Source organism: Anoplopoma fimbria, chromosome 22 (genome assembly GCF_027596085.1).
Source record: "Anoplopoma fimbria isolate UVic2021 breed Golden Eagle Sablefish chromosome 22, Afim_UVic_2022, whole genome shotgun sequence".
Lineage (NCBI taxonomy): Eukaryota > Metazoa > Chordata > Actinopteri > Perciformes > Anoplopomatidae > Anoplopoma > Anoplopoma fimbria.
In genome coordinates, this window is record NC_072470.1 from 8,065,453 (window position 1) to 8,093,233 (window position 27,781).

General features: G+C 42.5%; 1 protein-coding gene across 1 annotated transcript; it reads left to right on the forward strand.

Annotated features, from left to right (window-relative positions):
• Nucleotides 1-138: 138 nt before the first annotated feature.
• LOC129111790 (collagen alpha-1(XXVIII) chain-like) lies at nucleotides 139-27,741 on the forward strand. Its single transcript, XM_054623890.1, has 36 exons — nucleotides 139-182; nucleotides 318-475; nucleotides 1,949-2,523; nucleotides 4,108-4,128; nucleotides 4,218-4,280; nucleotides 6,072-6,125; nucleotides 6,247-6,291; nucleotides 6,459-6,485; nucleotides 6,926-6,970; nucleotides 7,065-7,109; nucleotides 7,843-7,896; nucleotides 9,149-9,217; nucleotides 9,323-9,391; nucleotides 10,335-10,403; nucleotides 14,133-14,201; nucleotides 15,046-15,114; nucleotides 15,846-15,914; nucleotides 16,123-16,191; nucleotides 16,290-16,361; nucleotides 16,459-16,527; nucleotides 16,657-16,728; nucleotides 16,882-16,950; nucleotides 18,204-18,272; nucleotides 18,640-18,708; nucleotides 19,440-19,508; nucleotides 19,856-19,924; nucleotides 21,304-21,372; nucleotides 21,490-21,558; nucleotides 21,653-21,733; nucleotides 21,881-21,916; nucleotides 22,259-22,295; nucleotides 22,499-23,056; nucleotides 23,935-24,221; nucleotides 24,300-24,504; nucleotides 26,383-26,577; nucleotides 26,766-27,741. Exons 2-35 carry the CDS (start codon nucleotides 325-327, stop codon nucleotides 26,568-26,570), a joined length of 3,651 nt encoding a protein of 1,216 aa, XP_054479865.1. The 5' UTR covers nucleotides 139-182; nucleotides 318-324; the 3' UTR covers nucleotides 26,571-26,577; nucleotides 26,766-27,741.
• The last annotated feature ends 40 nt before the right edge of the window (nucleotides 27,742-27,781 follow it).

Below are 27,781 nucleotides of genomic sequence, written 5' to 3' on the forward strand. Positions count from 1 at the left end.
GCCCACTGACCTACAGACTAAGATCCAACCCTGGAAGAGGACCCCCAGCTTGATGCTCAGGACATGGAACCAAACTAACTGAATGAAGAATCTCTCCTCTTCCCTATTTGCACTCTGAATTTCCTCACTGCCAGGAGAGCTTTATAGAGCTGAACACATTGGATTCCTCAGTCAGCAACATTGTGAGTTATGCATGCTTCAGTCTCCAACATGCCTGTTAAAGCTTGTGTGTGCAGGTCTTTCATTTTATTTTATGGGAAGGTATTAAAATGCGTCTGGGTCTTTTTATCCATCTCTGTGTTCTCTTTACCTCTCAGGGAAGTCATGGTCCCCTCAGTTCACTGGCTCCTGCTACTGTGGGGACTTCAAGGTCTTTTGGCACAGGACTACGAAGAAGACTATGAGGAAGAAGTGGTGACCACCAGGAAGAAAAGCAAACTTAATCCATCCAATTCAATACCGCAAAATGGCAAATGTAAGTCTTTTTGTTTATTTCTAGGAAAAAGTGGTGTGGAATTTGTGCAGGTGGCACATCTTTCACTTTTTCCAAGGAACAAATGCTACTGCCACAGGTGTACAAAAAAAAACCCAGAACATGATACTCAACAAGGGCAACGCTGGAGGATGCAATCCACTCGGATTGATCATATCTCCCGGGCTCCTCAGAGCCATCCATCTCCCGTGTGACCGCTCAGTGCTCCGTTACCCAAATGTTTTATTCGCTCAGAATCCCGTTTCCCCGGGGGCACATTCTCCCTGTGACATATTTCCGTGAAGATTCATTTGATTTATCCCCAGCCCATATCAGATCTGTGACCTCCTCCCATTGCCGAAGGTTGGTGCAGCAGGTTGAGTTACTTTTTAATTCCTTTTCAAAAAACCATACGCCGCATTCATGAACTTATCACACTTTTTTTGAAGGCTTCAGCCTATGGAGGCCAAACAGTCAGTAAATCACCTTTACCCCTTCTGAAGGCTCCACAGATGAAGATTTCTCCCTCACTCAGAAAACCCATTTGGCTGTGATCTCTTGGATCTTAATATTTGGCTGCATATGAAATCTTCTTGGCAAGTGACACGTACCAACTTTATCTTGTTCAGCTAGAGCCGAAAGCATCTTTTGCTCTGTCGATATGGAATGTATAATTAATACATCCTAAATGAAAAGGTCTAGACAACAAACTTGGCAACATAAAAACTTATCATCCAGGGATGAAATGCCCAAATTGAATGCAATGCTGGCCTCAAAATTTGAACTTGTCCTGATACATATTGTTTTATTTATTAGCTCATATATTAGATTATCAAATAACAAAAGACTTGAGCTTTGATACGCTGTGGTAATCAGTTTTGCGGTTACCTGACTTGCCTCAGCATTCATTTTTCATACAAGCACCGCCAAGGCCCCGGAGGAGGGCTGGTTCAGCAATCAGCAATCTTGGCTGCCGTGCAAGCAAGATGCTGTCGGAAACTTGAGGTACTTTCCGAAAAACACAAACTTTGAAGTAAATAAATAAATATCACCTCAATATTTGGAGTTTCACCGACCCTCTAACGCCACCCAACTAAACACCTGTCATCATGCTAGGTGAAATGTTAGCTTGAGTTTCAGCTCATTAACTTTTTCTTTACCTGCCACCATTTTGGCGTTAGCGGTACGAAGCATGTGCAGCTCTCAACAGAGTTGAGAAGGAAGCAAGATGGCTCAATACTTAACTTCTTCCATCAACCGCTCCAGAAGAAAAATGTGTTCTATTTTAACACTTGCCTGAACGCGCAAGTTAGCTGTTATATTTACTAACCCAAAGTGGCATTTTACTTACCCAGAGCAAGCGGGCAAAACCTTGTTACCACGTTTTATGCTAAGCTAAGCTAAGAAGCGTTCAAAAATGTCATACTATTACTTTGATTCTTAACCTTCTTTAATTAATCTCCTCCTCCATTTCAGCACTCTTAAACGAAGAATGCAATTTGGAGTTAGCCTTTCTGATCGACAGCTCGGAGAGCGCCAAAGACAACCATGCCCAGGAGAAGCGCTTCGCCTTGGAAGTGATGGCCCGTCTGCAGAACCTCAAGCTGCAGACGGGCCGGGGCCTCCGATCCCGGGCCGCCCTCCTTCAGTACAGCAGCCACGTAATCATAGAGCAGACCTTCAAGCAGTGGAGGGGCATCGACGACTTTAAGGCCCGAATCGCTCCCATCCAGTACATCGGTCATGGCACCTACGTCACCTTCGCCATCACCAACCTCACCCGAATTTACCTGGAGGAGTCGGACCCCAGCAGCATCAAGTTGGCCGTGCTGCTCTTCGACGGCGTATCGCACCCCAGGAACCCGGACATATCTTCAGCCGTGGCTGACGCCAAGAACCAGGGCGTCCGCTTCTTCACCGTAGGCATCACACCTGAAGCCAACGAGCCCGCCAACATAGCTCAGCTGCGGCTAATTGCTAGCTCCCCGGCCTCACGCTACCTTCACAACCTGCAGGACAGAGGAGTTGTGGATAAATTCATCAAGGAGATTGTGAGTAAGAAATGTATAATGATTTGCTTCGTTTCAGTTTTGATTCAGAATTGTCAAAGTCTTGATTTTATGCATGATTAGGTCATTCATATAAAATAAGTAACGCATTCTTGCTCTAACAAATCAAATGTTGAATTTACAAACAACAAAACTATTGTCTCTTTTTTTTTAACAAAAGCATTATTCTCATGCTAGATTCCTTCCTATTCATGGAAGTTTTATTAAATAGATTTTTGTGTTTTTTTCCCGAAACGCTGACGATCCTTCTCATTTACAAAAAACACTTGCAAGATTATGTGAATTGCATGCATGTTTGACAATTGTTTAGAACCAGTAATGTCTGCCAGGTGGAAGCTTCTAAAAGGAATTATGCAGGATGACTTTTGCCAAATGGATCAAACGTTAGCGCCTCTTACGTCTTTGACACCACCCACTGCTTTAGTTTTAGTCTTGATGCATCCCTGATATACACCTGCTACCTGCTGCCATAGTTACGGATGCTGTCATCACCTAAGTCATCACTGTAAAATGGAATGTACTCATGAGATCCACTGTTGGCCGAAGAAAAACAAAATTCCTCTTCAACAGCAAAGTGCTAAGTCAAGACTGATTTGTCATTATTTTCAGTTGTTTATAAAGAGTGGTTTGTGTTACACTCCAAAAAATTGAATTTCCAAGATAATTAAAACATGTGCTACACGGCAACATCCTGCTGACACATCCAGGCTGCTGGCTGTAACATGTGCTCAACATTAAAACTCTTTCTGTGGAAGTCGGGTGCAACAAGAGCAGGAGCACAGCAAGAGCATGCATGTGCGCTACATCATTCAACCAGCCCCTCAAACACCACCTAAAACTCACTGTTGACACAGGTGGTACGCATCTAAATATGATATGGGAAAACCTGCACTAAGGCTCCTACAGCATCGAACCTGACAGCCTCCAATTCTGCCGGAATGCGAGAGCCCAGCAGCAGCAGCCGGGCCACAACCAGACTTTCATCTCAATGTCCTACATAGGAAGCATCTGTATGTCATAAGCATGTGCCTCCGTCCCAGCTGAGACACTGTCTTTAATCTTCAGTCCCAGCATCAGACTGCATTTCCCCGTCCTCTAAGACCATATGTGTAGTCTTCTCCCTACTACGGAAACATCCCCCATGATGCTTAGCGAGGCTGATTTCACTGATCAATGCATGTGGTTTGAGTTTAGTCTCGGTGGTATTTCCACCATTTCCCCTTGTGCGGAGAATGCGGTTAGCTTTGAAGAGGAAAACGACCCGTCGGGTGAAAGACGGGGCTGTCTGTTACAAGAGGAAACCCAGAGTCAGATGAACTCCTCCACTCAGGTGGAGGAGTTCATCTGACCAGCTGAACCCAGGCCAGCTGAAAACCGGTTTAATTGGGTGTTTGAGTAGCAGGTGTTTGAGGTTCCACACTATTCCTACGATGTAACTTTGAGACCCGAATTAACAGTTTACCTCAGATTTTCCAATGATCTCTGTCTGTAAATGTGTGCTGGTTTAATATAAATGAACCATATGCAGTGAGTCTGACAACATCTTGACATTTCTTTGCTCCACAGACGGCGCTGGCGGATGAAGGGGTAAGCCTCGAGAATTTGGTCATTCCGGGCATTTCCTGATTTGTGTCCCCAAAAATGCCCGTCTGACTCTTCTTTCCCTGTGTTTGAAGTGTCCCCTGGCCCTGAGCAAGTGTGAGTGTGACAAGGGTGAGCGGGGAGCCAGCGGCCCTCCCGTAAGTATCCCTCCGACCCAGCATTGGCCTATGGAGCCGCAAAGTGTTAATTATTACATAGTTAAATGAGTCATTATGATTATGAAGTCATTATTCCTCATTATTAATTTCATATTAACAGATTTTTATAGGCCTTCATTTTAATTTCATTTTATTTTTATTTAAAATGTTTAAATATTTCCGCCAATCACAGCCCCCCTGCCTCTTAAGCTAGCACACTCTTCAAATCTAGCGGCTTATATGCTTTAGCAGCCTTTGTATGCTAAATAAAGGGAGAGGTTCAGTTATTGTGTCTGTGTGCTGTGTAGTCAGTGTGTTGTTTGTTAGGATTCTGCCTCTGAAAACCACAGGGGTTCTCTTTCGCTGTCCCTTAAAGACCATTACGCCCAAAGCCAGCTGATTTGGTAACATCGTAGATGACTATACAGCTGGCAAAAGCACTCTTAATGCTAACAGGCCACATAATTGCAGGGTTTTGAGGGGGGTTTAGAGAATCTCTGGTTCCCTGCAGCAGTGAGAGTAAAGCAAATACCTCACATTCCTCTAACAGTATATTGAGAACAGGCCTAAACAGATATTTACATGGGAAATAAGTAGGATCATGTCTGTCTGTCGAGAGAACGCTGCCACTCGGGATTGTCTGAGGACACATGGATACGACATTACATGCATGACTTTCTTCGGCTGCCAAAGCCATGTCGTGATGTGAGCGCTCCTTATATTACACAGAGAAGGCCAGCTGTAATTAGACGTAGCGGTTTCACTTTGATGTATTTTCACAGGATTAGAACAAAGCAATTACCCCATTAAACCTAATGCTCCGAACAAAAGCTGTTTCACATCACTGGCACACTGACGGAAGCAGTTTGCTCAGACAGACAGGGAGATGCTCGAACGATAAGAGCATGCACAGTCCAAAAGAATGTACATGAAAAAGGAGAGCCAGACAGTTGTTCGGGTTAAATCCTCTCACACACAGACAGCTTGAAGTCTCACTGACTCATTGGCTGCCAGATACAATGGCCTTTATCATTGCTGCACTTCAAACATGTTGCTTCCATGAGGCCTATGTAGGTCAACGAAAAGAGCTCTTAAACTGCATATCGCAGAACATAAGGCAGCTGATGAGAAGGAAGACTCTCTATTGGCCGCCATTTATCGTTTTACTGGCGGATAAACAATCATTGCCAAACTGAGAAGAATAGTTTGCCATTTTGGGAAATGCTTTTGCTTACTTGCCAAGAGTTATATGAGAAGATTCATACCACTTTCGTATCCGTAAGGTAAATGTGAAGCTAGAGCCAGCTGCTAATTAGCTTAGCTTAGAATAAAGACTGGAGACATTGTTCTTTCCAAAGGCAATAAAACCAGCCAACTGGCACCTCAAAGGCAAATTGACAAGTTAGGCTTCCAGCTTTTATGCTAAGCTAAGCTAACAGGCTGCAGGCTGTAGCCTGATATTTAACAGACATATGAGTCATATCTTCTGATCTACATTCTTGTGATCAGTCCATAATTAGATCATTAATCATCCTTTAAAGTAAGACTTTTTATGTGTTGTTTTTATTAAAGAAATCCTCTTCATTTGGATGATCTCATCTCGCTGGTTGCCCTGGAAGTTATAAATATGACGTTATCGTGAATTTCCTTCAAAGCTGTGAAACAGGCACACTGTTGCTGAAACATCAGTTTATGCTGCACACCCATCATTCTGAAGCGCTCCTGATTTATTTTCAAGTCATTATTACACTTGTGTTCTGCCTTATGACGCTCCCATGTCTTTCTCTTCAGGGCAAGAAGGGTCGTCCTGGAGAAGATGGAAGCCCCGGCTCAAGAGGACAGAAGGTGCTAGATACTCATTTAGCCACCAGTTGTTTTTAATAAGAAATGCATGACACAAACATAATGTCAGTTTAAGATATTGCTGTTACGAACCAAGGTAAACTAAAAACCCTCTTTCCCTTAGGGTGAGGGTGGGCTAGGTGGACTTCCGGGTCGGGAAGGAGCAGAGGTGAGCTGAGGGTCTTAAATCATGTTATTAAGATTAAGTATTTTCATCTGTCACATTAATCATTGCTCTAAAAGGAGAAGATACGAGTCTTGTTCTGCTGTTTTGTGGCAGTGTCTTGGTTGTTGCCTATCTCCTTCTGACTTAACAAGACTGTTTTGTACACACAGGGAAAGTCGGGATACAAAGGAGAGAAGGTATAGTATGGATTCTGCTGAAGTGTATGTATATGCCCCCGTGGTTTGGCAAAGTATCGGTTTCTCACGCTCGTGGAAAATCTACAACAGTGAGAGACATTGGAGAATTATGTTTTCCAGACCTGATATAGTACCTTGAAAGGGAGCATGCACAGAGACGACTCTGGAAATATCATGGCATTTTGCTCCCCTTTTTTTCACCTGTGTTTAATGTCAAGCCTGTCTGCAAGTATCTCTAGTTAATGTTCTTTTAAAGGAATTTAATTACGTCAACCCCATGTCGTCAGCTGTTGCACACCAGCAGCTGGGATATTGAAACCCATTATTCTGAAATAAATTGCTCCCAGGAAATGACACTGTGTTATAAACTTGAATTCATGCGAATTAAAACGAAATGCTATGCTAAGGACTTCACAAAACTGCTTTTCTTTTTCTTACAGGGAGAGAGAGGGGAGTGTGGCACACCTGGACTTAAAGGAGACAGAGTATGTTGCCCTTTTAATGTTGAAAGAACTCTTTAAGATGAAGTATTGTTTAGGATCACCATTGATTGAATTTTAAACTACTCCTATTTTCTAGGGTCCTGAAGGTACCATTGGCCCAAGAGGAAATCGTGGACTTCAGGTGAAATTTACAATTATTTAGTTAGCTAATTAACACTAGCTCTGTGTGCTGGTTGAAAACTGTTAAAACATGTTTCCATCTGACTTGTTTGTAAAACAAGAGCCCTGTAAAATGGTCTTAAATATGGTTTTCAATGTTTTGAATGATGAGAGCCATCATATAATTGAAGTTCGCACAGGAAAAAACTTTTTTTCTCCTCAACCGTACAGCGTTTTTTCTGTGGTGGCTTTTCTATCTCACCTCCACATTTAACTGTAGAGTTGTTCACTGACACCGCTAAGTTGAGCTAACAGCAATAACCTTGATGACAGACAATAATTGTGTTTGCTGGCCACATTAGGATAGAAACTATATTATAATGCTATGACTGAGGCTAAAGCTATATGTTCGAGGCAAAAAGTCATGTCAGTCATAAGTCCTAGCAGACAAACATAGAGCTTGGCAGAGCCCCCCAAAAAAAGTACACCACCCTCCATACACCGATGCTTCAATCTACAGCCCTTTTGCAAACTGTTTCAACACGTGGAAAATACAAAGTTTGACATGGCTAGGTACAGTTGCTAAGCTTTGATCGGACCATCATTGATCAGGGCAAAGGGTTTAACGTACAGTCAATTGTGCCATTTTCATTTCACTATGTCATGTTCAGGGTCTGTCTGATCCTTGATAATCTACATCGACTGCAACTTTATCATGCCCATGTGTAACCCTCACACGTTTATTCACATTTCAGGGTTCGCTTGGTCCACCTGGCGATATCGGACCTGAAGGTGTAATTGGTAAAAAAGTAAGTAATACTCAGTCTTGATGCCTTTGAAATCACGTTTGAACCAAACCTTTGAAATCTGGGAAGTTTTCAAGTGCAAAAGGAAACTAAGAAAAGAAGTAAATCAAACGTCCACCCCTCCGACTGGTCCTTCCTTTACACTTGAGTGAATTTACTTTGTGCCAACTGGCCTTTCCCCTTCTCCAGAACCAGATGCATATCTGAAGGATACTGGGTTTTATGTTTTTTTTCCTGTCTGGTTTGAATTAAGTCTCATAAGTAGATGTATGAAAGGGGAGTCCATGTCAGCGGATTCATCAGCACAGAGATAATTAATAAAAGTCTTACCTGTGGACTAGCTGAGTTGAAAAGGGAAATGTGTTGCTGCATGTGGAAGAATATAAAGTGTAAAAATAAACGTGATGTAATAAGGTGTTTTTCTCTATTCCTGAGGGTTTTCTCTCAGTAAGGCTACGCTCTCGAAGTTGAATTTTAAAATGCATTCAGATTAAATCCATTTACCACAGGCATAAATAACATCACAAATGTCATGTAGCCCAACGAACTGATGGGATGACCATACATCTGAACACTTATTTGTGAGTTATGATCCATCACCAGTGGAACATTTGAAACCCCTGTGAAGTGCCTCATCTGTTATTACCTTGTCAGCCTATTTGTCCGTTCCTACTTTTCAAGCCCCCCTCGTGTTTTATAGCTGCCAATTCTGCCATGAGCCGACACTCCCCAACCAAGAGTTCCCTCCTTAATTATTTTTGGAAGAATGTTCTCGCTGATTGTCTGGCTGTCGGTCTATATCATCTGAACAGCAGACTAATGTCTGGCTTCAAACATTGTCCCAACTTGCTTGAAAGGGCAAGAGAAATGAAATAAAAAAAGTGCCGGTATGCGCCCGCTTACATTTCCACACCCTCTTCACGCCCCTCGTGTGTCCTCACGCTGCACACCGTCGCGGTGATTTACAGCCTCTGAGTGAATAATTACATTCTTTAAGAATATAGTCATGACTGGAGGAATGAAGGAACCCCAAAGTACTAATCTAAACCCCCCTTTTAAAATAGATAAATATTGAAGGTAGGAAAAGCAGGGAGGGGGAGGTTTGCTGGTTTTTATCCTCGGCAAACCTGGACAGCTCTACTGATGTCCAATCACGTCAAATTGAGGCCTTGGACCCAGGAATCCGACTAACAAAGCGGTGTGTTTGTTCATCTGTTTGTGAAATACATGTCTGTCCCTGCCTGTCTTTTTATAGGGGGAAAGGGGACTTTCTGGGCCACCTGGAATCCAAGGGGAAACAGGGATCGGCCTTCCGGGACCCAAGGTAAAGTCTGACACCCTATTGTTTAGGAAAATGAGATCATGAGACCATAATAATCCACCTGTGTCTCACCCTGTTCGTGCATTCATCTCGCCCCCTTATCCACAGGGTGATGTGGGTTACCAGGGGCAAACAGGGGCTCCTGGTCCTCCGGGTCTTGGCGAGCACGGAGCACCGGTGAGTAAGAAGCAAACACGCCTCATACCAAGGCTACATGTGGGGGCAGTGCAACGTTAATGGACCCTTCGCTAAACCCCAGCACCCGGTTACTGATGCTACTGTGTACCTGTCACGCTTTCCATTCTAGCACGGCACATATTCAGTTTGAAATAATAACATGGCAGATCCATCATCATTCATTTTTGAAACTGTGGGTCTTAGATTTAGTAAAGAACGGAGATATTTCGAACCCAACCTATCATCCCACAAACTAATGTAGTTGGTAGATATGCCCCTTGGCCTTTGCAAAGGATGGATTACTGAACTATAGAACTCTATCCTATCTTTATCCAAGAGCGTGGTCTCTGAGAGCATGACTCATTGATTTCAAATTCAGATTTTGTAATGCTTTCCCTCAAAACCCTGTCCTCAGATATATTGTAGCTTGCACAGATTTCCTGCGCGCCATCTACAGCCCTTCTCCTCGAACTCAGGCTACTTCTGTGTTCTCGTGAAACGTCTGCTCTCAGATTACTACAAAGACACACAAAACGACTACAACATGACAACAAAACTACTACGAAGAGACACAAAATGACCACCAATTGACACGAAATGACAACAAAAAAAGCTGAACAATTATAAAATCTGTGTGTCTTGCTCCTAAGTAGGAGAGGTGGTTGGGCCTTTTGCATGTCTATGCCCCATTGTCTCATAATCTGCCCACGGCTTTGAAAGTAACATTAGGTCACTACTGTAAGTAATAAACCAGTTAACCGGGCATTTTAACTTTATAGCTGGCTTTGGAAGCGACAAACGCTCTTTGCTGTTTTTGGTTTTGATAAAGTTCGAGCCTAGTTAAGGTTGCCATGATCGAACATTCACTGTTCATTCAGCAATTAGTCAAGTGTTAAAGAGGTGAATTTTCACTGATCATTTACATCATTTTTGTTTTACTCAGGGGCCTCAAGGGCCACAGGGTGTCCAAGGAGAGAGAGGACAGATAGGAGAAGGTCTCCCTGGTCCAAAGGTAAGTTTTTATTTTATTTTATTTATCAGGTTGTTAGGGCTCACAGTTTTTCCTGGTAGACACATGCACTCAAACCAGTTGAAAACTTTGAACCTTTTGACCCCATTTCATGCATTCACTTTCAATTCATCCACCTACCCTTTGACCTGCACAAAGGCCCCATCTGGCCTCCACATTCCAGGGTGTAATGACAGGCCATTGACAATGTGTATGGCTTAAAGACATGATAACACAACGCAGAAATTCCATAAGTTCACTTAAAGCTACCGCTCTGATTACCTCATGGTATGACCCGCTCCACTGCCGGTGCAGAGCGGCAGATGCAGCGATGATAGCGAAAATAGCCAGGACACCATGTGACGCGACGGAGTGAGTGACTCATTGACAGGGGAAAGAATGAGTCTGTTCCTGTGTCTGTCTCCCCTCAGGATGTACAGACACACACATTCACAAACACACATGTTATCTCTCTACCACACACACGCACACACACACACAGGTGCACACTTGCTCAGAATCCAGAGATTAGATATCCTTGACACAGCTTATTCCATTGTCTTTTTCTTTCTTGACTCCCATTATTGTCTGTTATTTTATATCATAAAAGGTAGTTGCTTGTTTTTTGGAGGGGGGGTTTGCCTTCTCTTTGTGAACTTCTACAAATCTAACATTACACATGCCAGATATCCTTAAAATGTACCATTTTAGGCCTAAATGTAAAGGCATACAGCTTTTTCCTAACAGATCTCCACAGGTAAATGAATATATAAAATGTGAATAATCCAAATAATTTTAGACCTTTCAGAGTCAAAATATGTCACCTTATCTAAATACTGTGGAAAAAACAGACATTATGTGTCCGGGTTGTCTGAGTTTGTCCATCCGTCTCTTTTGTCAAAAAAATTGTATCAATTATGTAACAAATAAAGAAATAATTAGCTACTATTCTTTGATTTGTAATGCTGCCAAAGAAATATAACTCACTACGCATGGTAATTATCTTCTTTTCTGGTATTTGGCACATCGTTGACTTAGCCTTAACCACCACCTCCTGCCCCGGGGAACAATTTGAGTCGTTTTGTGTTCTATTGTACACAGAGATTTTGTAAAATTAAGATTGTGGGGACAGAGGGGAACAATATCGGTTTGCTAAAAATATATGCATACGTGTAGTCAGGGCACAAATCTTAAATATTGCATCGCAAAACTGTGACTTAACAAGCCTTAGATGTTTGTGCACAAATTGTCAGTGTTACATTTCCCCCAGGTGTGTAAAATCACCCCTCACAGTTCCTTTCATGCTATTTTGGTATCAGAGTCCATTTAACACTTGGCACAGATATTTTTTAACATCTGCCCCAATGCCGTGTTAGCTCTATAAAATAAACAAACAGCCCTCCAATCAACACCAGACCAAACCCCTTTGTTGTTTTGATGAATGCAGACAGTCGGCCTTAATTAAGGGTGATTAAGTTATTGGAATGTTTTTAGGTAATCACAGATGTAATCGCTTTTTGTCTTCAGCATGTCACAACACTAGTGTGCCTCTGAAAAATACTTTTTTTTTCTACTTCCCCCACACCTTCATCTCATTCATCATTTTTCGACTTTCCAACTAGTTTCCACTCCCGAACAGGAGGCGGTATATCTCGTACCCTTAGATTGGCCTCGGGGGAGCTCGTTTTTTTTTCTCTCTTCAGTAGATTTGACCGCCGACTCGCAGGTGGCGTTCGTGCTCTAAAGAAGCGTTGTTCACATGGCGTGTCTCAACAAGCTCCGGATTCACAGGAGCTCGGCTGCAGTATTACCCCCTTTTTTTCCACATCATTAGCACCTTGGCTTTTGTGCCAAAATTGAGATTGCAGAGTTATGACAATAAATCTATGCTTTTTTGACATGCAAATGCAGCATTACTATGCTAATCAATGTACTTATGTGCCTGTCACTGGATCTCAAGTCCTTGGATGACCTTGGCGTAAGGCAAATGTTGTATTCTCTGAGGAGTCATACACATCATGATGCACACTTCATTACACTTACTGTCAACTTGGATTACTTGTGTCATACCTCACAGTATTTCTATTCGTGCTTTTTTCAACTTTTCAGTTTACAGATCCTCCTTCCAGACACATTTTAAGAGATATGAAATACATGTTTTCCTCATGAAATGGTTGGTTACCATGACTCCAACTACTGAGACAAGGTTAAAAGCAACTCTTTCTCCCTCTGTACACAAACAAATATGCAAATATGAACAGGCCCTGTCATATGCACAACAATTACAGAGAAAGTCGTTGGCAATGAAAACCCTCCAACATAAAATCATGCAAGAGAAAGAAAAAGGAATCTAACACATAAAATAGTGCAAAGGTGAAACATGGTGAAAAAAATCCAAATCCAATATAAATAAAATATAAAATTAAATGATATATAAATATATTTGTGGTGGATATTACTGTAATGTAAACATAGATGTAGTAAAAAAGTACTATACATACATGCATAGAGATGTAAAGTGACAATAGTGATGATGGACTCAAGAGTGCAAAAGACTTGGCCTGGGGATAAAGCTGTCCCTGAAATTTTGACTTGACAAGAACCAGGACGTTCTGAAACAGTCTCGTTTTAAGTACGTGGTTAACGTTGTGAATTGAGAGAAAAGTAGTTGTTTATGAAAACTACTTGGTTTGGCTTAGGGAAATGTCATGGGTTGGGTTTAAATAAGTATTTTTGTTACATTAGTACGTTATGTACGTCACAAAAGTGAACTTGCGGACATGACTTAAAAATCAACAATTCAATTTTGGTTTAGATAGAGGACGTGAACAGCAGTCTCCTGCCCAACACAACACATCCACTATACTACAAGATACAGCCTCTTATCTGCATGGCACACCCACTGTACTTCAAGATACACCCACTTCACTACAGGATACACCCACTAGATGGCAAGACACGCCCACTTATCTACAGGACACACCCATTGTACTACAAGATATGCTCACTTTACTACAGGGGACACCCTTTTGGGATTTATTACTTATTTCAACCCAAACCTTGATCTTTTCCTAAACCCAACCAAGCAGGCGCTGAATCCTAACCAAACTGCAACCACTTTGACCGCTACTTGCAATTAGGAGGTACACCTCACATACATTCATATTTCCGGTTGGTACAGAGAAGCCTTTCCCCCACTTCAGGCAAGAAATGTGCAAACAGCCCTCTGATTACAAATTGGGTAGATGTTTATATAGTTAATGTCAGACATCCAACAGGAAAACCATGTTGTGGTTAAGGGGTCTTTAAAGTCAGATGTAAGACTTGTTATAATTCACAGCACTGTGTCTGTTTCTGTGGTGACAGTCTGCAGTTAACTGTTTACTCACAGATGGTGCCTAAACTATCTGATGGTGAAACGTCTCCGTCTGGATACTGTCTCTATAAACAGTGCTGTCCATCAACTTCAGTCCAAGATTGACATGTAGACAAAAACATAAATGGGAATGGAAAAGGAATGTTTTGACCCAAATATCAAGAGAGTACATGTGGATATGAGATTGAGCAAGTAAAGTGAAAATCAGATTCTCTGTTTGTCTGACTTGTGACTGATCAAAGGCACTGAGAGAGGCCTTCTCGTTATCCTACATGTGCTAACATTGTCTTTCTTCTCATATATATTAACTGCTATTTCAAGAGGCAAAACGCAATAACTTCTGTCCGTATCCACAGGGAGAGCGAGGCTTGGACGGGCCGCGGGGGCTCAGAGGACAGCCGGGCGCCGGAATCAAAGGAGGCAAGGTAGAGTGCAAAGCGTCTGTAAATAAGACGCCTTCACACGGGTACCGAGACGAAGCACTAGTCCTGGGGAAAAAAGAAAAGTTGTCAGCGCCTCTGCTGAATGCATTCAGCGTGGTGTTATATACGAGGTCACAGTCTACAGGTGATGGATCAAGGTTAGAGCCCGGTGTAGGAGGAGTGCTGCTTCACAGTTTTTTTTGGGCTGTGGGAAAGCTACAGCTCTACACTGTCACACAAATTCAGAAAGGTATTCTCTCTCTATCTCTCAATCAGGATGTGTGTGCAGATCCTCGCAGCCATCTGGCAATCCGTTAGCGCACAGGCGGTGATGGAACACAACATGATTTAAAAATGTGTTACACGATTCGTGTTATGTCCCTAGAACATTTAGGAATGAATGAAACCCTAGAATAACATGGGTCCTTTTTTTAAAGGATTTTCTCCCAGGGAGTTCCGGACAGAGATCGTGCTGAGAGGTTTACTGTAGCCTGGTGTTGAAGTTCATCACAGATAATTGCGATGTTTTCGTGTGGTAATGACAAACCAGTGCCTCAGGGCTTCTCTGTGCATCAACATCAACGGTTCATGACGTTAATGTTGCATGTGACCGATGAAACGACGTAGGAGTTATTCATAGAAAAAGAATTTACCTACATTACCGTATACATCCATTACTGAGCCAAGAGAGAACGCACAGGAACTTGGCAAAGAACCGCTTTACATTTGGGTGCTTTCCACATGCAATAAATCATGATATGTCCTAGTTGGCATTGAGTATGATGCACCGTCATGCTATCAACACTATAACACCATCATTAACCTCCCTTCATATCTGAACCTGCAGGGGGACTTTGGCCCTCCGGGTCTTCCAGGGCCCCTCGGCCTCCCAGGAACAGGCATACAGGGCGAGAAGGCAAGTGCTTCAATCAGATGACTGAAATTGCTGTACAATTACACTTTTGCATGTTACTCCTTGATCCCATGAATGACAATTCCATGTAAGTATTTTAAGGGACTGTAAAGAAATGATTGGGGTGTGCAAAGGGGGCCTTTACTTATGTTCCGCTTTATTAAAAAGCAAGACGCTGGTAATATTTTTCCTTTGACAGTTTTTTATTTATTATTCCAAATCATAGAGATAAAGATGGATTAAATAACATGATGTAGCCTTTTGTAAAAAGTCAGGTGGACTGATTGAGGAACAGGAAGTGCAGAAATGCTGACTCATTCCGGCAGCACACTATAGCCATAGTCCACTCTGCTACCAGTCCTCTGGAGCGGCCCATCTCAGCTTCATGCTAGCGGCTACATTAGCTGCTTCTAGTGATACACATCTGAATCTCCCATCAAACACCCGGCAGCCACGTTGCATTGTGGGTAATGTAAGCACCAGATTTTGACAATGGAGAATGCGAGAAAAAAGAGGGGATATCTCTGGTTCTGTTTCATAGATATTTACTTTTTTTTTTTTTTTTAACCGTCAAGGGTATGATTTAAATTGTGTTTCATATTTATTCTCCTTATTAACTACCTAAGATCTTCCTTGTTGCCAGTGTTTTGGCACATTTAATTAGGAAAAAAGTTAAATGACATCTTAAGTAAAGTTTGGATGGTTTCAAACTTTGCATTGGATTATCCTTGCAGGGCGTGGAGGGACCAAGGGGGCCACCGGGTGGCAGAGGCTCACCAGGAGAGGGCTTTCCAGGATCCAAGGTTCGTATGTACACTCACAATGTTGTTTAATTTGATAATCTCATCATCAAATCCAACATCTTTAGCTTAAAAAAACAACTAGGAGTAATATTATTTAGGGCTTCAGTAATAGCGGCTACACCTCAGTGTAAAACATGAGCAGAAGTGTATAACAAGATCTAGATAGAATCTAAAAGTCGATGTTGTCATGCTGTCTGGTCTCACACAGGGGGACCAAGGTCTGCCGGGCGAGGTTGGCGCCCCAGGAGAGAGAGGGTTCGGAGACTCTGGAGCTAAGGTCAGTCAAAACTCACATCAGCAGCAAACATTTATACTTTAACAGTGCTTCAATGTACCAGTCCGTAAACTGACACACATCCACGGTTCTGTCCTCAGGGTGAGCCAGGATCAACGGGGCTGTCTGGTTTGCCGGGTCTGCCGGGGGAGGACGGAGCCCCTGGACAGAAGGTAGTTTTAATCACCTCCTGCTGTATCTACATGTGTCTGGTTCTTCAAATATCAAACCCCTGAAAGTAACAAAAAAAGTGTATGTTTGTGTCTTCAGGGTGAGCTAGGACCTGGAGGTCTCAGGGGGTCAGAGGGGGCACCTGGAATTGGCACCCAGGGTGAAAAGGTAAATAAAGGGACACTTCCTGCGTACTTTTTTGCATGTGTTGCACAAGGACTTTGCTGACCTGTATATAATAAGGAAAGTTACAGCTGCTAACTGATTAGTAACTGAATTCCCAATGTGATCCTTAAGGGCGACCAAGGCCAAAGAGGAATAAGGGGCTTGCCGGGTCCACCTGGCATTGCCGGACCCTCCGGACCAAAGGTGAGGAGCTGTTAATGTTGATTAGCTATTAAATAATTCAATATTTTTTTTGCGTTGAAACTCTGTACCTGCTAGAAGGGCATTAACGGTGAGGAATGATGAGAGATGTGTGTTAATGATTTTAACAACTTGTCTCGCACCAATCTTCTTCAGGGAGAACCGGGGGCACAAGGAAGGGGGGGTTTACCCGGTCCAGCGGGCCGATTCGTCTCCGGGCCCAAGGTAACGTCTCCCAGTCTACAGTAACATTAGAAAACCGTTGAAGCCTGTAATGTTTCTTGTATATTTTCATTCATCAAGTGATAATGATTGTGATACTTCAAAATGCCGAAGAGTTTTTCATGATCTCCTCATTTTAAGAGATGGACATTGTTTTATCAAAACAGTTTAGAATCCATGAAGAATCTCTTGGCACTAGGGACCGTTTCTACTTCTAACAAAGTGATGTAATGTCAACAGTGTTGGAGGAAGTATTCAGATCCTTCTCTTAAAGCTGCCTTGTAGAGTTAATGTACACTTATGTGTACATTCATGTTTATTGCATTTTGTGTATCTGTAGGCCTAGTTAACTTGTTGCCCTTCTTATTTTAAATTGGGCAGTGTTAACATAAACATTTTTTTTCTTCAGGTTTGCGGGTGCATTGCTAGTCTTTTTTTTGCACCTTGCTGCCACCAACTGTACATCAGTGACATAGCACACTGGTGCCGGAAAAAGGGAGAGAGACCCCGCCCCATACTGGGCTGTTATCCAACCATAACAACTTTTGCATCTTTTCGTTTAGTTAAGATGTGCAACAAAAGCACAATCTGTAATTTAAATCAAAGTAACAGCCCGTTTCATTTGGACGCCTGTCAAGTGGCGTGTCATAAATGTACTTATTATCCAGTTTGAAGCTACGTTTGTCTCTCCGGATGAAGGATTTCAATCATCTGATGTCTGGAAAAAAAGAAAAAAAACAGATTTTGTAAAGTGAAACGGCTTTATTTGGGTGTTTTTTTTTTTATTTATAATTTTTTACTGGTTTTAATCACTTGTCTTGGAGAGGAGTAGACCTCAGGTAAAAACCTTATGAACACTGAAGGAATCCAAACCGGGAGAGGCCGACTGCAATGAAACCAATTAAGACACCCAGGATCCCATGCTACTTCACTTCGTCACCAAACTCTTGTCTTTTTGTATTGTTTTTAGTGAGAGACCGCTAGCTGAGTTCATATAAACTTTTCATTCAATTAAGTCGATTATTACCAAACTAACTTTGGGAACCTAAGTGGGAAAGGTAGGGAGGGGGGAGTCTAAATAGGGCCCCCAGCTCACTTTTACTGCAGGACACCAAAATGGGTTAAATTGGCCCCGACTGTGATTTGAGTTATAGAATGCATCATGTTTTATAATCTCATCACAGGTTTTGTATAATTCGTACAATATTTGCCTTCATCTAGAATCTAGCGTTAATCAGTGCTAACATGTGTTCTAGGGGGATCTTGGCCCAAGTGGTCCTCCTGGTCCAGTTGGCGAGACTGGCTACGGACTTCCTGGTCCAAAGGTAACACCTCATATAAACCTCTATTCTAAAAAAACACAACAGTGTGTTAAAGCATGCTATTGTACCTGAACGATCTGTTTTGGAAATGTCAATTATCGAGTGTATGTAACGAGAGGCAGATTCTGCAGCACATGTTTGGGTCTTCGCCAAGATCCAGAGAGAACAGAGAAGATGGTGGTGGGGGAAAAAACAGGATGCATTCATCGTGCCGTGCTGTCCTCGCTCTAGCATTTGTTCAGAATGTGATATAGTGCACAATACAGAAGCATGGGAAAAGGAGCAGACGGCACATGTGCCCATTGCTTTGAACTTCCATCTGTAAATCACTTTGTATCCGTTGCATGAATGGATTATTTATCCGTCGTAGGGGGACCGCGGAGACTCAGGCCCTGCAGGTCCATTTGGTCCCAAAGGAGACGGCTACCCCGGCCCCATGGTGAGGAACTGATTTAGAGACTGACGTGCCCATTGGTCCACTCATAAATCTGTTCATTCATACCATCCATCCATACATTACATTCTGTCATCCATCCATCTGTCTTTTGTCTGTCTTATTCCACCCATCAGTTCCTGCCATATATCCACATTTATTACCAGAAGTAACAGTACCTGACTCTCATAAAACTCTTCCTTAATGAAGAACATAGCAACGAGACACAGTAAGGGAAATCACTGGCAAATACAGAGCAAGGTATTTACATCTGGGCCAGCAGGGTTATATGTGGGCACTGAAGAAGAACTTTAAAAGAATAGTTCAACATTTTGGGAAATAGTTTAATTTATATATTGTTTTTTTTGCCAAGAGTTTGATGAGAACTGAAACAAGGCTTATAGGGAACTAAATCAAACAGCGATGATGTCATTATTCCTTAGCCATTACTATGCGATCAACATTTACTTCATAATAATAAGTTTATTTATTATAATAAGTAAGCAAAAACTTGTCCATTGCCACTTTAAATTCACCAAATCACATTTGCAGCTCACTAATGAGCACAAAGACAACCATTATCCTTTTTTACGTCTGCTACGTGCCAGACTATTACTTTGCCAGGACAAGTAACTTTACAGAGTCTCCCCCAGTTTCCTAGCAAAACACAAATGTTTCCTTTAATCATTTCATCATCTCTGAGAGTGTATTCTAACTCCATGTGCTGTGTTGTTTAGGGTCCTCCTGGCCTGCCTGGACTTCCAGGAGAACCCGGCCAGGAAGGAATAGGCATCGCCGGACCAAAGGTAAGAACTTGGATCCCTCAGATACCAAATAATGTTTGTCAAGTGAGTTCATGTTGGTGGCAAATGAGAAGAGCATTACAGCGTGATATAATATGATGTAAAAATGAAACCTGAGCCAAAGCAAATGTCCATTTCTGTAAGTTTTGTAAATAAATTTCAGGGCTATGCTTGAATCTGCACTGAAGATGGGTAAAAGTATCTCCCTGGTGAAAGATGAGGTCATTCGTTTGAGGAAACTAATTAAAGGAAGCAGGATTCTATTCGGCACAGGAGTAATTTGTTTGATGGATTGTAAATTGCTGTGTTGCAAGTGCTCATATATCTCCACTGTGTTTTTTCCTTTGCAGGGGGATGTTGGTTTCCGAGGGTTGCCAGGTTTACCGGGACCTCCGGGCGAAGGCCTACAAGGACCTCTGGTACTTCATAACTTTTTTCAGTTTCTGCACACACGAGTCAGCACAACATTGCAACGTGTTTATTTGCGCAGGAAGCCCGCTGTGATTGTATTTGACACACAACCAAGTGGATGTGATTGAGTCGTATCCTCTGAAGGATTACGGCTTCTCTGTAGTTAAAGAGTTCCAGATTGAAGAAAAAAAAAAAAGAGTGCTTCGTCTTGTGTGCGAACACGCCGACCATGGGGGCCTTTATATTTTAAAGGCTGACAGTTCATTTGTTCGGGGTATTTATCACGATTTTTCCCCAGCAGTGCTCTGACACATCGGTGCAGAGTGTGAATCTCCACAGACGTATGTGTCTGATGAGAAGCAGGCCCCGACCGAAGTAATACCCACATGTCCCCAAATACCCTATCCAGAGTCCCTGCAGGCTTCAGACCAGTGTTTCTGCAGGTCCGGGCGCTGTCACAGTCATGCAGCGGTAGGCAGGATTTAATTAAGGACTCAACTACACACTCCAGCCCTTATCCACACTGAGAGAAAGGAGAGTGTCAGAAATTCATGACTCAGGTTTATAAAACAGGGATAATCCTCACCTTGAAATGCATTTCCCATGATATATGACAGGCTGTTTCATATAAACGTTATATCTGTTTAAGAAAGAAGAATCATTGGTTACACATGTGTGATACATGGCTGGTCTGGCTTGTAACATGCTAAGTCAAGGTTTTATTTACTACTAGGGTCACGAGGTGCTTTCAGTTAAAACAACTAGTTTGAAGACTTACAAAAATACTTTTTTGTAATAATAATTTGTGTCTGACAAATAGTGGTATAGTAGTATTTAGTCAGTCCAAAAATGCTAATCAACTTCAATGCTTACAAAACCTTATTTGTTGTTTACTTATATAAAAGGCGTGGTAAATGAACAAAAACTACAACGCTTAACTTACTAGAATTGGACAAAAAGTAAAATTCAATTGATGTGGACTCGACAGACGGATAGTAGCTTTATTTAGGCTACTTTCTGGAGTTTGCGTTACACACATGTGCAGTAGATCGCTGGCTGTACAAATGCGGACCAGTCGGCGCGGTCACAAATTTGTGGTACGCGGGTCCATCATTTACTAAAAGTACAACATGCTGTATTGTTTTCTAAGTAAAAATAAACTTTGAGATGGTCTGGAGTTCAGGTTTTCTTCAGATGGGGTTGCATAGAAGTGACTTGGGACTCAACCTGAGGGAAAGGCTTTGATACCAATAGTATGTAAGGGAGGCCTAATACTTCAGAAGGGAATTTAGGTGGAATAATGTCAAGAGAAATGATATGAAATAAAATGGAAAGGCCACTCCAGTGTGATACTCACTGTGTGCTCACTGTGTTCTCTGTTCTGCAGGGTAACCCTGGGCGGCCTGGCTCTCCAGGGCCAACAGGGCCACCAGGACAAGGAGTCCAAGGACCAAAGGTAGGCTAATATGTGTTGTCCTCCTTTTTATAGAAGTCAATGTATCTGTAAACTCTATCTGAGAGTTCTATAAGTGCCCTGCACATTCAAAGAAGATAATTCATGTGTTTGATTTAGGGTGAACAGGGGGCCCAGGGTGTGACAGGGCCAAGGGGGGTTCCTGGAGAAGGCTTTCCTGGAGCCAAAGTGAGTCATCTTTTTGTCCTGGAGTTCTAAATGCGGGTTTGTGTACACTTACTGTGTTATGTTGTCATCACTGACATTTTGCCATGTGTGACAGGGGGACCGCGGCTCGTCAGGGGAGAGGGGCGTGAAGGGAATCAAAGGAGAATTTGGAGATTCTGGAACCCCGGGGGAAACTGTGAGTGACCCCCATGATGTCCATTTATTGTACTAATTTGTGAAAATTATGCTCTGTTCCTCACTCATTTCAGCAAATATTTGTCTGGTAAATGGAATTTAATTTCAGCCACGTTTATAATTATACCACTTTGATTTCTTATCTCAGGGCCGACCTGGTGTCAAAGGTGAAGCGGGCCTCACTGTGAGTATTCCTATTTTTTCATATACTTTTTCCAGTGATGGAATGTAACTAACTACATTCACTCAAGCAAAAAATGTGAGGTTCTTGTATTTAAGTGTTTCTATTTAATGCTACTTTATACTTCTCGTGTCTGACCAAGGCCACTGAGAAACACACTTTTTTGATGAACTTTGTGATTCTGAATTAGAGTGTTTCTAATGAAATGAAGAATGAAGTGCTCCATAAAAAAAATATTGCTATTTTTACACACGTAACGGATCTGGATACTTCTTTCACAGCTGACTTTCAGTTGCCACTCATGTTTATTTATACACTCACACTGTGTTGGTGTATTCATTTCAGAGAGAGGACATCATCCGGATGATCAAAGAGATCTGCGGTAAAGTATCTTGTGATCTTTGCAATATTTTTTTTCACCTCACAGTATTGAATTAGCAGCACAGATGTTATTAGAGAAGATTCTGTAGTGAATCCGAGCCAGTATCTCATCTTATCTGTAAGTCATTAGATCAGATTCCGCGGGGTGGACCTCGTCAAAGTGACATTTCAGCCGTGATCTCATACAATGTGATGTGATTCCAGGATGTGGGATCAAGTGTAAGGAGAGGCCCATGGAGCTGGTGTTCGTCATTGACAGCTCGGAGAGCGTGGGCCCGGAGAACTTCGAGATCATCAAGGACTTTGTAAACGCGCTGGTGGACCGAGTCACGGTGGGCCGCAACGCCACCCGGATTGCCCTGGTGCTGTACAGCCTGGAAGTGAAACTGGTGTTCAACCTGGCCCGCTACGTCACAAAACAGGACCTCAAGCAGGCCATCAGGAACATACCATACCTGGGAGAGGGCACCTACACCGGCACGGCCATCCGTAAAACCACCCAGGAGGCCTTCTACAGCTCGCGCGTGGGGGTAAGCAAGGTGGCCATCGTGATTACGGACGGGCAGACGGACAAGCGGGAGCCCGTGAAGCTGGATATAGCTGTACGGGAAGCACACGCCGCCAATATTGAGATGTTTGCCCTGGGGATTGTGAACATCTCAGACCCAACGCGGTCCGAGTTCATGAGAGAGCTCAATCTGATCGCCTCTGACCCGGACAGCGAGCACATGCTCCTCATTGATGACTTCAACACCCTGCCAGGTTAGAGAGATGTATTTTTGGTAGCGTTTTGGTGTAAATCTACGTCAATAATAGCGCAGAGATATTATCTGCATATTTGTTGGGTAAGAATTGCAAGTACACAAATGCTAAATATAGTTTATAATAATTTGTGAAGTTTAGAGGTGCTGTAGGCGGATGCCTTTCACTTGAGACAGAGCCAGGCTAGCTATTTCCCCCTACTTTCAGTCTTTGTGCTAAGCTAAGCACCTGCTGACTCTGGCTCCATATCTAGAATACAAACATCAGAGGTTTGGATTTTTTCATCAAAGTTTCAGCAAGAAAGCAGTTGGTTTTTTTTGTCATTAGTTTTACAGGTTTGATTGTAAACTAAAGAATTGGTCAATTAACATTTTGACCAGATGAATGCTCCAGATAAAAAGTTTGTGAAAAATGTCATGGCAATCTATCCAATAGTTTTTGAGACATTTCACCCAAGAAAAAAAACCTTGTGGTGGCCCTAGAGGAAATGCCAGGGGATTGCCAAATTCAAAAGGATACATCGTCTGGGGACCATGAATGTTTGTAATACATCAAATAGTTGTTGAGATATTTCAGTCTTGAAAACATGCCCTTTATAGCATTCAAGCGGATTGACTAGGCGTATGCCATGCTTGCAGGAGGATTTGTTCTGGTCATATGCACCGAGCAATGATCTACCCTGACCCTTACTACTCAATGTCATTACCTCAACCAGCTACTCAGGGCGTGTCTTGCCAGGAAAAGCAATGGGATTCATAATTAGTTGCATCCCCTGAGCCATGCTGTTAGTCTGGCTAAGTGGCTGTTCAGTCCTTTAAAAGACATCACGTCCTGTATCCCCAGCTCTGACTTGTCCTTTCTATGTCTCTCTACCTCAGCGCTGGAATCCAAGCTGGTCAGCCGGTTCTGTGAGGACGAGAACGGAGCCCTGATATATAACAAAATAACTAACGGCTACAATGGCTACGGGAACAATGGCTACAACGGCAACAACGGCAACCGGAATGGCAACTACGCCGTCAGTGGCTATGAGTTCCGGCCCTCGACTGAGCAGCAAGTACTGAACGGCCGTCAGTCTGGAACCAACACTGGCACCAGCACCCACAGCCAAGGAGGCCGGGTCGAGACCACCGTACAGGGCAGCAAAGGATCCAGCACAGGACAAGTAAGGAACATATGAGTATGTATATTGTAAAAATATTGTCATAAAACTGTTTAACACTGCTGGTTTTGTCACCGTCAGGGAGGAGGAGGGCAGCGTGTGTTCACCGAGACACATGTTGGAACCGAGCGCGGCGACACATTTAACCGCAACACCTCAGAGGACTCCTCCAGCACACGAGGCTCCTCCTCTTCTTCATCGTCTTCTTCTTCTACAAGAATTACCACATCATCCTCAGGTGTATCCATAAAGAATGTGCCTGCACTGAGGCCAGCTCTCCCCAAAGGTACAGACCGTCTATTCTGCTCTTACACTTGAAGATTATTCATTATTTGTTAGCCAATGCATGCAGAGACTCGACACAGTTACGTGCCTCACAAAGCCGAGAAGTCGTCCACAACAAGTAGAGCTGCTTCGTGTAACTGACTCCTCAGGCAACAGAAACAAAATCAATCATACATCTAGGTTCCATTAAAATCCAAGGAGCAACAGTGTGTGCACCATTCCTCAGTGTTTTCAAAATATGATTTCCTGAGAGACTAATTTAAATTCAATCTAACTTCTAAAAAAGTTTGAATATAAATACCTGTGGTTGAGTGCAAACCAGCTGCTACGGTTTGTAGAAATCACTTAAGCACCATGAGAGATCATATCTTCGGTTCAACTTATCCTCCTAATGGAGGTGTAAGGACATAGAATTCAGTCTAAGGGCAGATTTGTTAATTTCATTCATTTCTGAAAGTTCAAATTACATTACTAATGTAACTGTGTAAGATGTATTGTAAGATTAGCTGCTATATTTGACACTTGTTTATTATATATTTCTCTCTATATTTGATTGTAAGGAGACTGATTATTAATGTAGTTATGCAAAATGTTCTACACATGATTTACGTTTGTATAAGAGTTATGAAAATGTATTTTAATGGTAATCAAAAGTGCAATTTGACTATAAATGATCGTTTATTGTTCCAATAGTATTGCTACATTCTTTCCCGGGCAGTTAGTGATAAGGTCGTTCAACTGGAAAAGCTGGAACCAATATCTGAGGGCCGAGAGCTATTCTTTGGTGTTCCTCTAAATAGCTTCGCTGCTGTTCAACTGAACCTGCTCCTTCTTCACAGCAACCAGGAGCTGGTTTCACAAAGAGAGACTGTGACTGAGATCAAGCTAATAATCTGATTTCAGATGTTTGTGCAGCTGTCTAGATCTCGACCATCTTAAACAGGACTCATTTGCCATGAATTCTGGATAAATGAAGACGTATTATAAGACATGGCTGAAAACAGTGAGCAACTGTATCAATCAAACTCCTCAGCTCTGTTCACTCCAGCAGGAAATGTCTTTCTTCTGGAAGATTTCAGCAGTTAATTCAAGACGTTTTTCTGTTCTGCACTGCGCTCATACGTCAGTTAAAGTTTATAGGGCCATCACTACCGACGCTGTGATAGCGCAATGGTAGCGCCCACCCTCCAGTTCCCCCTCAGGTAAACACTGTCATCTGTCATCACTGTTATCATTGTTAGCGCTGTTAGCCGCCACCATTTTTGCTCAGCCACCTCCCTGCTTGCTTGTGCATTCAGAGGTGACTCTGAATGCCGTATACAGCACCTTTTAACAATAGTGAACCATGTGATGTGGATCCACTCCAAAAACATTATTAGTTCTTCCTTGACCCATGCTACACCCTTCCACAAATTGCTAATAAACCACAAATTGTGAGCTATATTTTCCTTTTTTTTTGTAATTGGTACCACTGGTCATTGTTACCATGGAAACATCACCCTTAGTTTGCCGAAAGTTGCATTAGACTGATACAAGAGCGAAAATAAAGACTAGCCGAACCGCACAAACTAGTCTAAAAATAATTCCACCCCTGAACTACAGTTTTACTAGACAGATGCTATGTAAAATAACACCATTCCAAATGCGTCATCTCCGAGTTTTTTAAAAATGTGATTGGTGATATCTGATCAGATCTGCTGGGATGTCACTTGATAGATTTATCTCCAGTCCAGTGTGCTCAGAGTACATGTGACAGAAGTGCTTTGTGATTGACAGGCTCCGTAATGAGGTCATGTAGGTGAGGAGTAGGGAGGGCCAATTATTTTTGATGCCGTGCGGATGATTTCATAGAATCGGCTCCTTTTTTTTTTTCCTGCAGAGATCGTACCATTGGACCCCCGCTGCGGCCTGGTCCTGGATCAGGGCACGTGTCGGGACTATAACATCCGCTGGTACTACGACAAGCAGGCCAACGCATGCGCCCAGTTCTGGTACGGGGGCTGCAACGGCAACAGGAACCGCTTCGACACCGAGGAGGAATGCAAGAGGACGTGTGTGATCGTCTGATCCACCGGTACACTCTCATGACTCATCCCTGCCATATTAATGCCAATAATGTCATTCACGCCTATCCAACTGCGAAATCTGATGGTTTCTTTCTTTTTTTTTTGGCAATTTCCTGAGCCGAAATGAGGCCATAACAATTTTATTGGTTCCAAATGTTTCAGAGTATTGACTCTTTCATTTGTTCTCTCTTTCCAGGAGGCCGAGTGAAGGCATCTGCCTTACATCTGCTATACATACTTCAAGGAGGGGCAGCTAATACCAGCCATTTTTCACAGGGTTATGTCAAGTCTCTGCACAATCCTCAGGCATATACATGTACAGAGATGGTCCATATCAAGGTTACATTTCAGTTTCCATTGTTTTTGCCCCCCCCTCTTGTGTAATGTTAAAATATCCACTTCTAATTACAGCGAAAGGGAGCCCAGCTCTGATAGATACCTCTGTTCTGTATTTTTATATCAGTATCTAACACAACAAATACTTCATCACTCCTACTCAGGAATACAGATGAGCACTCTCACTGTGTGTGTCCACTTCCCCAGGGACCTCCCGCATCTCTTGGACATGATCATGTTTTTCATACAGTCTGTGAGTGCTGCAAAGATTGTGAAAGAGTGGCCAGTAGAAATGCCTTTTCTAAGCCACAATCGTAAATCGCATCAGTCACTCAATAACTCATAAATACTAAGTGTAGCTATTGTTTCTTCACTCAAACAATCACTGTAGGGTGCATAACCACAAGAGCCATTTACACACAAGTGAAGCCTCTCATCACTTATAATATTAAAATATAGTTTGTTCTTTGTTCATAGAAAACATGACTGATGTTCTGTAACTTCATTGAATCATTGTGTGTGCTTGAATGTGTTTTTTTTATTTTATAGATTTTCTGAACGAATATGTGATGTTTTGTGTTTTAAATGATTGCATTCCATTCTTACCACTAACTATCTCCATTTGTTCAACAGTAAACTGATGCCCTCTACTGGGTAACGCATGCTGATGTCACTGAAGTCGGTACTAGAGTGCAAGACACTAGTATTGTACTGCCGTTGTTGAGCAACCGGTTTGTCACTACATTACCCAGCTGTACTGACTGTATAAATCCATATTGTACTGTTTACTGTTACATAGACAACATTTGATGTCAAACCTTTTTAATAAATCTGATCCAAACTACTACATCGTGTGCATTGGCATCACGTTCAAAG

What these genes read in the sequence shown, in the direction of transcription:
- LOC129111790 (XM_054623890.1), top strand. Translation starts at nt 325, where the DNA reads ATGGTCCCCTCAGTTCACTGGCTCCTGCTACTGTGGGGACTTCAAGGT. An exon ending in ATAAATTCATCAAGGAGATT is followed by an intron (nt 2,524 to 4,107) that starts GTGAGTAAGAAA and finishes TTTGCTCCACAG; the next exon opens with ACGGCGCTGGCGGATGAAGG. An exon ending in GATTCGTCTCCGGGCCCAAG is followed by an intron (nt 16,951 to 18,203) that starts GTAACGTCTCCC and finishes CATGTGTTCTAG; the next exon opens with GGGGATCTTGGCCCAAGTGG.